General features: G+C 44.2%; 1 protein-coding gene across 1 annotated transcript in view; it reads right to left on the reverse strand.

Annotated features, from left to right (window-relative positions):
• The window catches only part of BTRC (beta-transducin repeat containing E3 ubiquitin protein ligase), a 112814-nt gene that overhangs the window by 78507 nt on the left and 21993 nt on the right, over positions 1 to 12314 (reverse strand). The window contains exon 3 of the mRNA XM_026050515.1: positions 7527 to 7634. Coding sequence (XP_025906300.1) covers positions 7527 to 7634 — 108 coding nt within the window. The remainder of the gene's footprint in view (positions 1 to 7526; positions 7635 to 12314) is intronic.

Genomic DNA, 12314 nt, shown 5'->3' on the forward strand with positions numbered 1-12314 from the left:
CATGCTGTATTTTACTCTCACCACTAGAAAAACTGAGGGTGCTATTTGTAATTGTATTCTTTTAAGAGGTTTGTTCTCTGCAGCTGTTTTCTGCTTGCAGTGTATTTTGTGTAATCAGCACATCATCATAAATACATTGGCTGTTCCCCCGAGGGAAGCTGTCACTGTTTAATTTACAGAACAACCTGGCCAATGTGAATTCTAACACTACAGCACTATGGCAAGAAGTTACCACCCTCGGAAAAACAGGTTTCTATGAATTTTTATATCAAGAGCCGGTCCCAGGACAATTTAGGCTCTGGAAATAGATTGTTTTTAAAAGCACTTTATACGCTGGATGGAACGGACTCTTTCCCCCTTACTGCTTCTTAAGGCTGCGCTGAGCTCACGCCAACATTATTTTAGAGGTGACAACCTCCAGCTGTCCCCGACATGATTGTCCCTGCTCTCGTGCTGGCCCAGAGGGAGGTGACACATGGAGGTGTCTCCTGCAAYGCATGGGCTTTATGAAGAACCACCCCAACCACCAAGGTGCTGCAGGCCCTCGTTTCGACACGGGAAGGCTCCGCGTTGCAAGGTCAAATGTTATTACCTGCATCAGAGGGCTGCTGCAGTGCTCGTTGCTCTGAAGATGCCATAAAGTGAAGAGCATATCCCTGCAAGCCTAAAAATGTATGCAACTTCATCAGCTCAACTGGGGTTGCTGCCTTTGTTTCCTTGGCACGCGGTTGGATTTGGGGGGAATAAATCCCAAACTCGCTTCTAGAGGGCAGGGCAAAAGCCAAAGGGTGACCTCGCTGCTAGGAATGGATGCGCTCCTAGATAATCTCACAATTCCCCCCTTTGGAAAAGGGTGCAGGACGCTGAAAACGTGATAATGCCAAAGAAAAGCAACTTCAAATGTGAATACACCAAACCCGAGATTTGTTTGGGAATCCTCCTTCCAAAGCSACACTAAAAAGTAAAAACTATCCTATACATTAACAAAAAATGCTTTCCATTTTGTAGGGGGGAAGCTTTTTTTAATGTAAATGAAACTGAGAATTTGCGGCAGCTCTGCATATAGCGGCACTTTGCTGATTCTTCAAGGTAATTAGAAGTCCTATTTAATGTCACCAGACACAGGGCAAGTATACGAACATAATAAAAGGAAGCATGCACAGAATATAGTTTATATATTTTGACAAGCACCGTTTAATTTTAGTTAGTCTGCAAAGCATCCTAGTGCATTATTTTTGCCCATTTGAAAACTAACAAAATCTCAGGAATGATCATTAAAGCAAAAGAAATGCCATCGCATCTCTGATACTGTTTGAGAGATCTACAAAAAGCATCCAAAAAAGCACAGTAGAAATTGCTCAAATTTTAGAGAACTAGGTCTTCTARACAAGAAAGAATTAAATAAAGAATACCTAACAATTCTTATGCACAAAATACTTGCTATTCAGTARAAATCAGAAGGAAAAAAGAAAGCCATTCCAAGCACCATAAATGAATCAGCATCTTTTTGAGCGATGAATTTTAAAATTTACCAAGTACATTTCTACTCCGAGGCTTTTTTTCCTCTCCCCTAAAACTTGTACATGAGCAAATATCCAATTTGTAAGAAGACCTCATTTTGTTCTCCTATACAGGCATGCATTTAAGATTACTAGAATCATCTCTGCCTGTTACGCTTTACAACAGTCACTGAATTCAGACTGACGTTGGCTTAAATGATAGAGTACACCGTGAATTTTCCAAATTTGTGACAAAAAATGCTTAATTTTGAGGTTATTATTAGTGTGATATCACTGATCAGATAAAAAGTGATCAGTACAGTGGGCTCCCTCTTAAGAGCAATGTACAGAGTCATTCAAGAAGCAAAGTGATAACAAAGCCAAGTGCCTGACAACAGCCTATGCTGGTGCTGACCTTAGTGGGAACACCCTGAAGCACTCACTGCTCTTCAGGGACTGCAGCAAGTTGCACTTAATTACTTCTTTTTTCATATAATGCAAGAGAGATTAAAACTATGTAAAACATTTAGAGGGTCACGAGAGACTTCCCAAAATGTTAGGGTAATTAAAATATATATATGTATTTAAAAAGCATGAGATCACACCAAGAAGCAGTGCGGTTTCAGATCCCAAACCACGCTGGGACCATGGGAATTACAAAGACCTTCAGGGCCTCAAGAACCCTCTGGGGGTCCTGAGGAACCCTCAGGAAGCCAGTCTGAGGGACTGGGAACCCTCTCTCCTCCCTGGAGAGCGTGCAGTACCACGGAAAGCCATGAGATAGCAGCACAGGCCGCCGCATGGCCGCGTCCCCCGCTGCCGCCCGCTCCCCGGGGCGCCCGTYCTGTTCTGCTCGCACACACATGCGCCGTGGCCCACGCGTGCGCGCACACCCCGGCTGCTGCTAATTCAATTAGTGCAGCCTGCAACTCCAGAAAAGAGTAATTCAATTAGTGCATTGTGGAGCTCCACAATACCTCCAAGCAGATGTTCGCAATCCTTAGGAACTGGAGCTAGCTTTTAAAAAATACCTGTATCCTTGCGTCGTGGCGCCGCATATGCCATTTGTCAAAGCAGGTTTACACACCTCTCTGGCTTCTAACGAGGGAGGAAGGAAAATGCAGGTTTGGGCAACAGATTAGTATTGTTTCTCTTTTTTTTTTTTTTTAAACTAATAGGCCAAACTAATGCTGGTGTGTGAAAGGCTTTGCCCTCTCCTTACCAAGAAGGGCACATTACACAGTAACAAGATAATTAATGCAGAAGCTGGAGTAAGGGAGGCTTTTTAGCCGCGGTGCAGCTGGATTTAATCACCGTGCTCGGCATACTGGGGTGGAGCTGAGCAGGGAGGGTWGTTCTCAGCAGCAGGTACCGTCACCTTTCTCGATGCTCTTCTCTTTTCTACAATCTACGTGAGACTTCTGACAAGGAGGATATGGGGAAAATAAATGCTGACTTCTAAGTAATAAATTGCATTATACAACCCCCTCAAAAAAAAAGAAAAAAAAAAAAAGAAAATGCAAGACACAAACAGGATTTGGTAGGTTTTCCATCCACCCCCAGCTCAGTGCTGGTCATACAGTGCTTAAGCAACCAGCCAGACATAAAGGTCATTAGATTTAAAGGAGGATAAACCCTAAATATGTTTGTTTACCAAAGCTCTTCTCTAGTCCCTGGGCAGTGGCTTGACTTGCTTCGCACGATGCCAAGCTGGGATAACCCTCTTGGTCCTCCTGCAATTAAGCTCCTGAATGTCTGACTACATTCAGGGGGTGGAGTCAAGTGCAAAAAATTACACAATGAATTTGGCTTCACTTCTGCAACTTCCCTGATTCCCACTTGTGCCCTTAATTGTTCCTGCCAGGTGCTAGGACGCAGACAAACAGGGGAAAGGGACTCCAAACACCTCAAACAAGAAACTTTGCTTGGAAAAAAAAAAAAAACAGTGTCGCATTGTGGCAGTTCAATATTTCATAGCCAATACAAGGAACGTACAACAACACTGCAACTTTAAATCTCTGCCTCTCGTGTCAGTCTCTCTGCTCTCATTGTAATGCCAAAGGGAACAGCAATCAGAGTGGAGATGTTCAACGTGATAGAGGTCAGGACACCGGTGGATCAACGTACCAGAAACACGACCTTGTTTATTTTTTTCCCCAGTATTATTGTTTACAGGGTGCTTTGCTCATGTACCTTGTGGTTCTTAGCTAAAAGATGAAATTACAGCCCAGGATGAAGCGCTCAGGCACACATCCAATTTGTGTTTCCATCTCAGAAAACAAAAAGCTTCGGAGGCCCTCGGGCTGCCATTCAAACTTGGAGAGGCTGACATTTTTAACAGCATGAACCAGAGCCTGGCAGAGGGAATGATCTAATGCATTTCTGACTTGTCAATCAAAGGCCTCACCTCTGCTGTCTTGTAAACAGTTGGGGGCCACCTAACTACATTCATAAACAGGGGAGCGCCTGCCGCCGGCCGCGGGGGTGCTGCAGCCACATGCTCTGGCTATTAGTCACCAAAATCACACAGCCATTTCGGAGGCTCCCTGCAAACAGCCCGTGGGCGCCAGGCCGGGCCGAGTGTGGCCACCGCTCCAGGCCTGGCCGCCCCGGCTCGTTCCCGCCTCGTGCTGAGGGAAAAACCTCCGGCTACGGCACGAGGGGCGTTCCCGGCCTTCCTGAGGGACACTGCTGCATCCAACAAGATATGGCACCGGGCTCCTGGAAGGAATAAAAGCACAGCCTTTGATGCCAGAATGCTACAACCTGAGCTGGACCCAACGCCTGTGAGGGGCATCAGGTCCCATCCCAACTGGACGGGTCTCTGCAACTGCCCCGGTGCAACCTTTGGTTGCTCCTCAAGTCTCCTCATCCAAACAGCAGCCCGTGGAAAAGTGAAGGAAACACTATGGCCTTCTGCAAAACTGGAAGGTTTAAACCAGTTATTTCTTCAGCGCAGTTGTAGGGTGTAATTATAAATCAAATTTGGAAAAGAACGGAGACTATTAAACGCAACATAAACTGAGCCTTCTGAACATGCATGGCAAATATTTTAAAAGGGGGAAGTAATTATCTTCAGATGAAATATRTCATGAAAACAGACACCTGTTGCTGCGATCTGGAAGCTTCCAGAAGAGGGATTTTTATTAAAAACAAACAAATCTTCAGAGTATATTTTCTCTATTAAAAGAATTTATATTCGAAGTAGATTTTAGTTGCTTTGAAGGGGGTGAGCGCAGGAAAACCTGGCACTCACGACACTGAACATGAGAGGGCCAGCCCTTTTCTCTGAAAAAATTCTCTTCTTCATCCTCCCACASTGTCTTATAGGCTTTCATGTTCCAATTTAATGCCATCTTCCCTCATGAGCTATAGGAAATCCAACTACACAGACACAACCACAATCAAGGGTTGCAAAGCACKGTGAGATGGAAGAGTTTTGCTTTGTTTTAATACATATCTCCTGCTTTCTAATAGCTTATTCCCCATCCCCAGGTTCAGCCTTAAAACCTTTCCCTGCACGCAAGGATTGCCAAATGGAAGTCAGGAACCAAACGATCCTGTTTGCACACAAGTGTCTCCAGTAATAAAAGCACACAAAGAAGAAAAATGAAGTTATCTGACATATTAACAGAATCATCTCTAAATCGACTACCTGCCAATGCTTCCCATGAGAAGCCAGCAGGGCTTTAACAGAGCTATTCAAGAAGAGCCTGTTTCCACATTTGTGTCTGAGCATCTGAAGGTAAGCATGTAAATAACTAGATAAATTCAGCAGTGACTAAGTAGCCTTCCAGATGGCACCTTCTCTTTTGCCACAAGCAAAGAACATTGATATGCTTCTCCAGTTGCTTCGAGCTTGCTAGGGAAAAAAAAATAAAATAACTTAATAGGAGAAAATTTGCTGGGCTACAGGAAAGCCCTTAATGCTTTCCTGAAGATTCRGTACCAAGGAAAGCATTAAGGAATGATGAAATATTTCAACATCACAGCTTCGAGCGGGCTCCTAACCACTCCCATTTAGATCACTGCACTGGGAAAAGCAAGAGCCGTGTCTCCTAAAGGGGAGATTTCCATAGACCATGCGAGCTAATGGGGAGCAGAGCCCACTGAAAGCCTGCGTTGAAATAAGGATGACTCATTGCTGCAGAAGCTGGCGCTGGCAATTTAGTTCTCTCTCAATTGGCACTAAATGAGTTCCTCAACATAGGAAACAAGGAGCGCTATGAAGAGTGCTAGCACACCAGTTTAGATGGCAAATGAGGCAGATTTCCCCAACCCCCGTAGTCACTAAATATCCAAGAAAACGTGTCCAAGTCTGCAGGTCCTGCTGTGCTTCCACGAAGGCGATGTGTAGTAAATGGTGGTGCAGTTGACTCATCTGACTGCAAACATCATGCGCTCTGCTAGCAGTAATGTTGCTGTTCATACCTATCATTAGGAAGGGTATCTTGAGCTAAATTAAGCTAGTTCCTCCCCTTTACTAAATGCTTTATAAGCTTACACTGAATAATCAAAAATAATTCAAGCAAAAAGAGAGGAATCCCAATTTGGGCCTACAAATTGCTTTACATACGCTAAGGTTCTCTAAAACCTGAGCTTAAAGAGGTCTGAGATTTACTCGACAGCAGAAAGCCCAAAAACGAGGCCCATCCGATTTAGTCAAATTATGCAAACTGGGATTAGAAGTAGGATTCTAAATTCTGCCTGGTGTCTCCAGAGTCCTCTTAGACTAATAAAAAGTCTTATATCCCCTCCCTCTCTGCAGAGCTCTGCTCAAGGCTTGCTGTGGTGGCAGAGGCCTGGCAGGACCCCTTCCGAAGCCAGCACTGCTCCTGCCAGCCCAGAAAGGCACGTGGCAGAACGATGCAGGACACCTAAGTGTCCCACGAGGTTGAGATGGCAGCCCCAGCCCCTCCTCGTACCCAGGGCCAGCAACCAAGCTCAAGAGCTGCCCTTGCATGCTGTCCTGAGGAGGCAGGGAGCGAACTTCCACCAAAAGCCCTCACGATTTCAGGAAGGATAACCTGTTAGCCCTATTGTTTTTTTCCTCCAAATGTTGGCAAATAAAACTCTTTGGGTTTAAAACAAAAAACCACACAAGTGTGTATTGTGATCAACATTCAGGCTACCACGAGCTCCRGTGAACCTGCTCTCTGCAGAAACCTCCCTGTGGCCCCCAGGTCACTGCAGTTCACACAGCATCATCTCAGACACAGCAGAGCATCCAAYGCCCACACAGCATCTCTGCCAGCAAGTCAGAGATGGCCGAGTCGTGACTACCCCCCTATTCAAATCTATATTTTGAAGTGTCTGCAATGCTCTTGAGAGCCCTCACTAGGTTTCTAACTGCTTGGCCAACACTCGCCTTGCTCTCTGCCCACAGGAGAGCAGCTGAATTTTGGAAGATCCACCCGTCATCCAAAGCCCCTGAACAAACCCCACTTGGCACAAGGTCGTCTCATGGTGGAGAAAACCTTGAATCTAAGATAAACTCGGGGAGCAAAGAAAAACAGGCTTACTTGATTTGCTGTGTGATTAACAGCTTGCTTGTGCAATAATTTTCTGCAGTCAAAGTGCCCAAACTACTGCTAACAAATTTAATAAAGTCAACAAATGCAGGCATCAATTATCACCATGGCAATGAACCCACCCCCTCAGTCCCCTACACAGCATACAGGAAAATTTAGATAGGAAGGGAATCACGGAATGAGCAGCCAGATTGGAGCCTGTGTGATGGATACTGCTTGCCAAATATAATTAAGCAGTGTATTTTCGACACAACCAAAAACCAATGGAAAAGCTAATGGCACTGAGCCAATTTAGACAAAATAATTATATTAAAGATAAAGGAAAAGCCCAAGTATTGGGCTAGCCTGAATCTGCACAAGGCRGTGTTAAATACTGCAGGGGTCCTGCATGACACGGGAGAGGCATCCAGCAGAATAAATGGAGGCAAGCAGGAGCAAGGAAGCACACGCACACAGACGGAGAGAAAAGAGGGAGCAGGGAAGAGACAGAAAGTACCTGGAAAGCTGGGAGGGCGCCAGTCCCTGGGTTATAGAGGCATCGCAGCGAGGGCATGCTGTCCGCCAGGCTGGAGCAGCCCAGCCACAGAGATCTGGGCATAGAGCACTGCAGAGAAAGGACAACTATGAGATGGGGCTGCATGAGACAGGATGGCACAGATTACAGGTACTGTCAAGGCTTAGCTGAGCGCCACCAACAACTGCCCTGAAAGGCTGAGGCATCTTTAAGAAAACACACACTGCTGAGGAGCCTTCTCCTTCCCCAAAGATTTACAGATGTCATAGCAGCAAGAAAAGGACAGTGCAGATCAAGAAAGCATTTTTTTCTCCTCTTTTTTAATTTCAGAGGTGCAGTTTGTCACCAATAAAAYGAAGTTTCTTTATAATTAGTCAGGCCTCTTCTCCATGCATAGCTGCTGCCCAGGCACAACACAACACAGAGCGAGCAATTCTGCAAGGGAAGCAGAAAGGGAAATGACAACTTTAAACTGACTACCAGCAGGGAAAGGAAAGGTTTTGTATGTTTTTATTATTATCTGTTTGTTTTTAAATCTCCAAAGGGGATAGAAGAAAAATCCTGCAGTCCAAGGTCAATAGAACTTGGTGACATTTTACAGGAGTTTCATGTTTCTGCTTGCCTTGTTATTCATTAAATACAATTATTACAATAAATACTCTGTTCCTTCAAACACACTAAATACAAAAGAAGAGCCACAGCAGCCAAACGCAGAAAACTGTTTATTTTGATAGAGCTATTACATCCTGGAATATACAGAGTTGCTTGTTCACGTTAACTCCCAGCTATTAGATTGAAGGATGCATTAGGATAAAAACTGCTCTCACAATGGCTGCATTTGTCTAAGTACTGGTAAGACAGGAAAAAGTATATTTTAAATGGGCAGCCAATTATAAAAACTACAGGATGTGATATCTTAGAAGCCAGAAATTTCATATTTGCACCCCCCTCCACATGAAGTTTTTTTTAAAGGGGGGATGGTAGGAAACCTGAGTGGAAGGGGCAGCTGGAATGGGTATGGAATGACAGCTGCCTTTTGAGCCCCTGTTTCTCCTTGCTCTTAAGAGAACTAGAAAATCTCACTCTAAGTGACTATGTAGGAGCTATGCAAGCAGTCCTTGAATGAGCAGAAAGCAGCGGGATCACCAACATCCCTGCTTTGTTACCAGGCGTCTACACGGAAGAGACAGAGGGATTAACCCTGTCCGTCAGCAGGTTCTTTGGTGCCCTGTGTTGCTGTTCACGCTTCTGTTCCAGAAATAGAGCCACAAGATTATGGGCAGCATAACCTGTATGAAAGTGCTCCTAAAACRTTTACAATACTTTACAGTGATTTCTCACATTTTCTTTATGGAAAAAAAAAAAAAAAAGGCAAACAAAACTAAGTAATTGATTTCTTCAGTTTTAGGATCTGCATCATATTAAACCTAACAAGGAAACATAGATGATGCCTTTTCTGATGGACAAAGAATTATGGCTGAAGGATCATAACCAGACAAAATCCGAGCCATATTTCCTTGTTTGCTATCCCGACTTTCAAGAACACTCCCTCCCACGCACCAAACCCTTACAAATCCCAGGGTTTTTTGTTGTTTGCAATGCAAYGTGTCACTCCAGCTCTTAAGATACTGTGATCACTGGCAACACAAAACTGCAAACAAGCTGACCTTTATATTTAAGTATCTGACCAAATTTAATAGCGCATTACCTTACGTTGTTTCACAGTACCCCACCGGAAAGTCACAGAATCATAGGAGTAACAAACCACAAGSTTTTGCTAATGCAAAGCCCGTTCACTGCACCTGCATTCAGCCACTTACCATTGACCCAGTCTAGGATTCATATCTCAGTACAAATTCATAATAAGAAATTAAGACTTATTAAAGTCTTGCCCCAACTATTAATTCCCTCCTCCCAGGCCTTCTCTTTCTAGGAGTCAGCTGAAGCTTTTGTCTGGCAAGGTGAAGCAGGTTGAAGAGCTGACTGCAGTTCAAGGTAGGTGAGCAAAATAAAAGCTACCACCTTGAACAGGGGTACTAACCAAGGCATGAAAAGACACTGAGGCAAGAAAAAGAGGGCCACTTGTGTCAGTGGCAATGCTAGCCTATGCTGCCTCAAAGGTTATGCAAAATTATGGCTCAAATCAGKCTGAGTGACTACAAGCAGCAGCTAGGGATTTAGGGGAAAGGGGGGACAGACAGTCTGCAAATGTAAACATACCCCTCTCTGCTAGAGCCCTTGGAGAGTAATGTCCTCCTCTAAAATTGCCACGTTAAAAGGAAACTCCTGGAGGTCTCYGCAGCAGAGTGACCCGTGCCTGAGGATGTTCGTGCCCATGTATTTCTTCCTGCTGCCTCATTTTATGCCATATCTAGGGAGCACACCACAGAAAACAAGCAACACCTCAGACGGCTTCTGAATCTATCCCAGTATATAAGAGAATTTCTATTACTGGTCAAGTCCCATTACCTCTCTTAAATAAAACAAATAAACGTGTAGAGTTGCACACACACAGAGGAAAAACTGTCGCTCCTCTACTTGCCTTTCACCTATTGAAGGGAGCAGAGCTCTAAATTATTGCCGGTGCCTGAAAGAGGCTTATTCACAAGTCTGAACAAAAGGCCCCAGGTGCTTCRGTGGAAACAGCTTGTGTGTAAATCAGGAGTGACCCAACAGAACAACTTCATTTACCTCCCGATGGCTGCAACCCCCAGCAGGCGCCACGCGAGAGGCTCGCGGGCCAGCGCTCATGTTTGTCCCCTTGGTGCCACCACCGAGGGACGGGCTCAGGCTCCACTGCCTCRCAGGTCACTGGCAAAATCCCGTCCCAAAGCCACAGCGATTCAGGTGGCTGCTCCTTCAGCTCACGGACACGGCAGCGCGGGTGTCACTACGGGCTGTGCTGGGACCCAGCAGGATTCACTCRCATCCTGGTGCCAGACAGGGACCGGCTGCACAAAACCTCCCTTTCTTCCTCCCATGACATCCTCTCCCTTACTCCCCAAAACACATTTCCCATTAAATAGAGGGAATAATTTTAAACAAGACCAACGTCCTCCTCCTGGCAGGAACCGGCACCAGCGGCACCACTGGTGGTTTAAAGGGAYTTGCTGTATTTTGAATTAAAGCAGGCGAGCAGCTCTTGCTGGGTGTGCAACAGCCACAAGCTGAGGCCACACCTGGGCCCGTTCAACCACCCCTGCAACTGCATCTTAAGAAGATTTTTGACTAGATCAGGTATTTTTGCCACCAATAACCTACCCTGTATTCTAATTACTTGATGTACTAAAGATAAATCTCAGCACACATTCAATGGCTACATTTTTTCCAGTGTTCAAAATGATTTAATTTTATTATTTGCTATTGCATTACAAGATTATACATTACAATTTCAGACTTTTTCCCCCCTTTTTTATCAAATTTGTTCTCTTCTGGTCCTTCGGCAAATACAATATACTAGAGGTAGCTAATACAGTTTTGGGAAATTGTGTTACAGGTCAGAAATATATCACCTTCTGTGTAAAACTAAGTGGTCCTACATGGGGAAAAACAAAAGTTCTTGGACTATTACAATTTACAGCTACAGAGTACACAAAAGGTGTGAAAATACAAAGTAGGGACTCACCGTAAAGAAAAAAATAGAAAATTAATTTTCTTTAAAAATAGCTAGAAGTGAATTATGCAGCAGTATAGTATTAATCCTTAATATGTTGATATGTTAAAATGCAGGACAACAGAGGTGAAACAACCTATTATTCATGTGAGGCCTTCGCTCCATCTTATGATAACCTACATTTTTACATACCTACAGGATAACCTTTATAACCTAAAATAACTTGGATTTACAAGCCAGGCAGCTTGTATGCTTGCACATCTKGTGAAGTTAGGGACAAAGCCACACAAAAAAAAACTGATTTTTGATTACCCCATGCCAAGTTCAGCTGCTAAGCACATTAATTACAGCCCTGTCCTCATTCACAATTATTCTTCTTAGTACAGTGCCCAGTACTTTATGTGGCTCAATTCTAAAGCGACTTCTGCTTCTCTTTGCAAATGAGCATTAAGATCCTGTTCCCCCAGTGTTTATTCAGGAGCCTAAGCAGAATGTGACATGTGGACAAGAATTGCTGAAGAATTTCAATACTGAGAGAAAGGGGATTTTTCTGGTTGATCCAGCTGCCTGTGAGCAAGGTAACAGGATAAGGTTGTGTAAAGCGAAACAGGGCACAAGTTGGGGCTATTAAAGAAAGGAGAACAAGGACGGAAAATAATCGCTAGAAATTTTGCCACCCAAACTGGAGCAAATAAAATGTAAGAGATACTCCGGAGGGTAATAAAACTACCCAGCAAGGCCTAACCTTGGTAGGATGAGACAGATCTTTCCCCATTTTTTGCTGTCAGCACTTCAGAAAGAAAAAATGGGATAGCTGGCCTTGGGGGAGAAAAAAAAAGGGGAAAAAATAGTTTTCAGAGTATTGTTTCCGGTATGCGTTCTAAAAATAAGTAGGAAATGCGCCTAAGGAATCTCGATCCCTTATGATGCTTTCCCAGACATGCATGTTGAGGTGCTAGTAGGATTCCTACTCCTCACAGTCGCATATTTCTTAACATCAAATAACACAAACAGAACAAGGCTCAGTACTCTCGATTCCCACTCAGTTCCTCCTGTGCTTTTTTCGGCCACGTATTTAAGTCAGTGCCAAAAATAAAACACGCTTTGCTTCCTATGTGTCCAGCGAGCACTTTTTCCTGCCATTAGACATCTTTACC

Source organism: Nothoprocta perdicaria, unplaced genomic scaffold, assembly GCF_003342845.1.
Source record: "Nothoprocta perdicaria isolate Ctin4 unplaced genomic scaffold, notPer1 scaffold_7, whole genome shotgun sequence".
Classification (NCBI taxonomy): domain Eukaryota; kingdom Metazoa; phylum Chordata; class Aves; order Tinamiformes; family Tinamidae; genus Nothoprocta; species Nothoprocta perdicaria.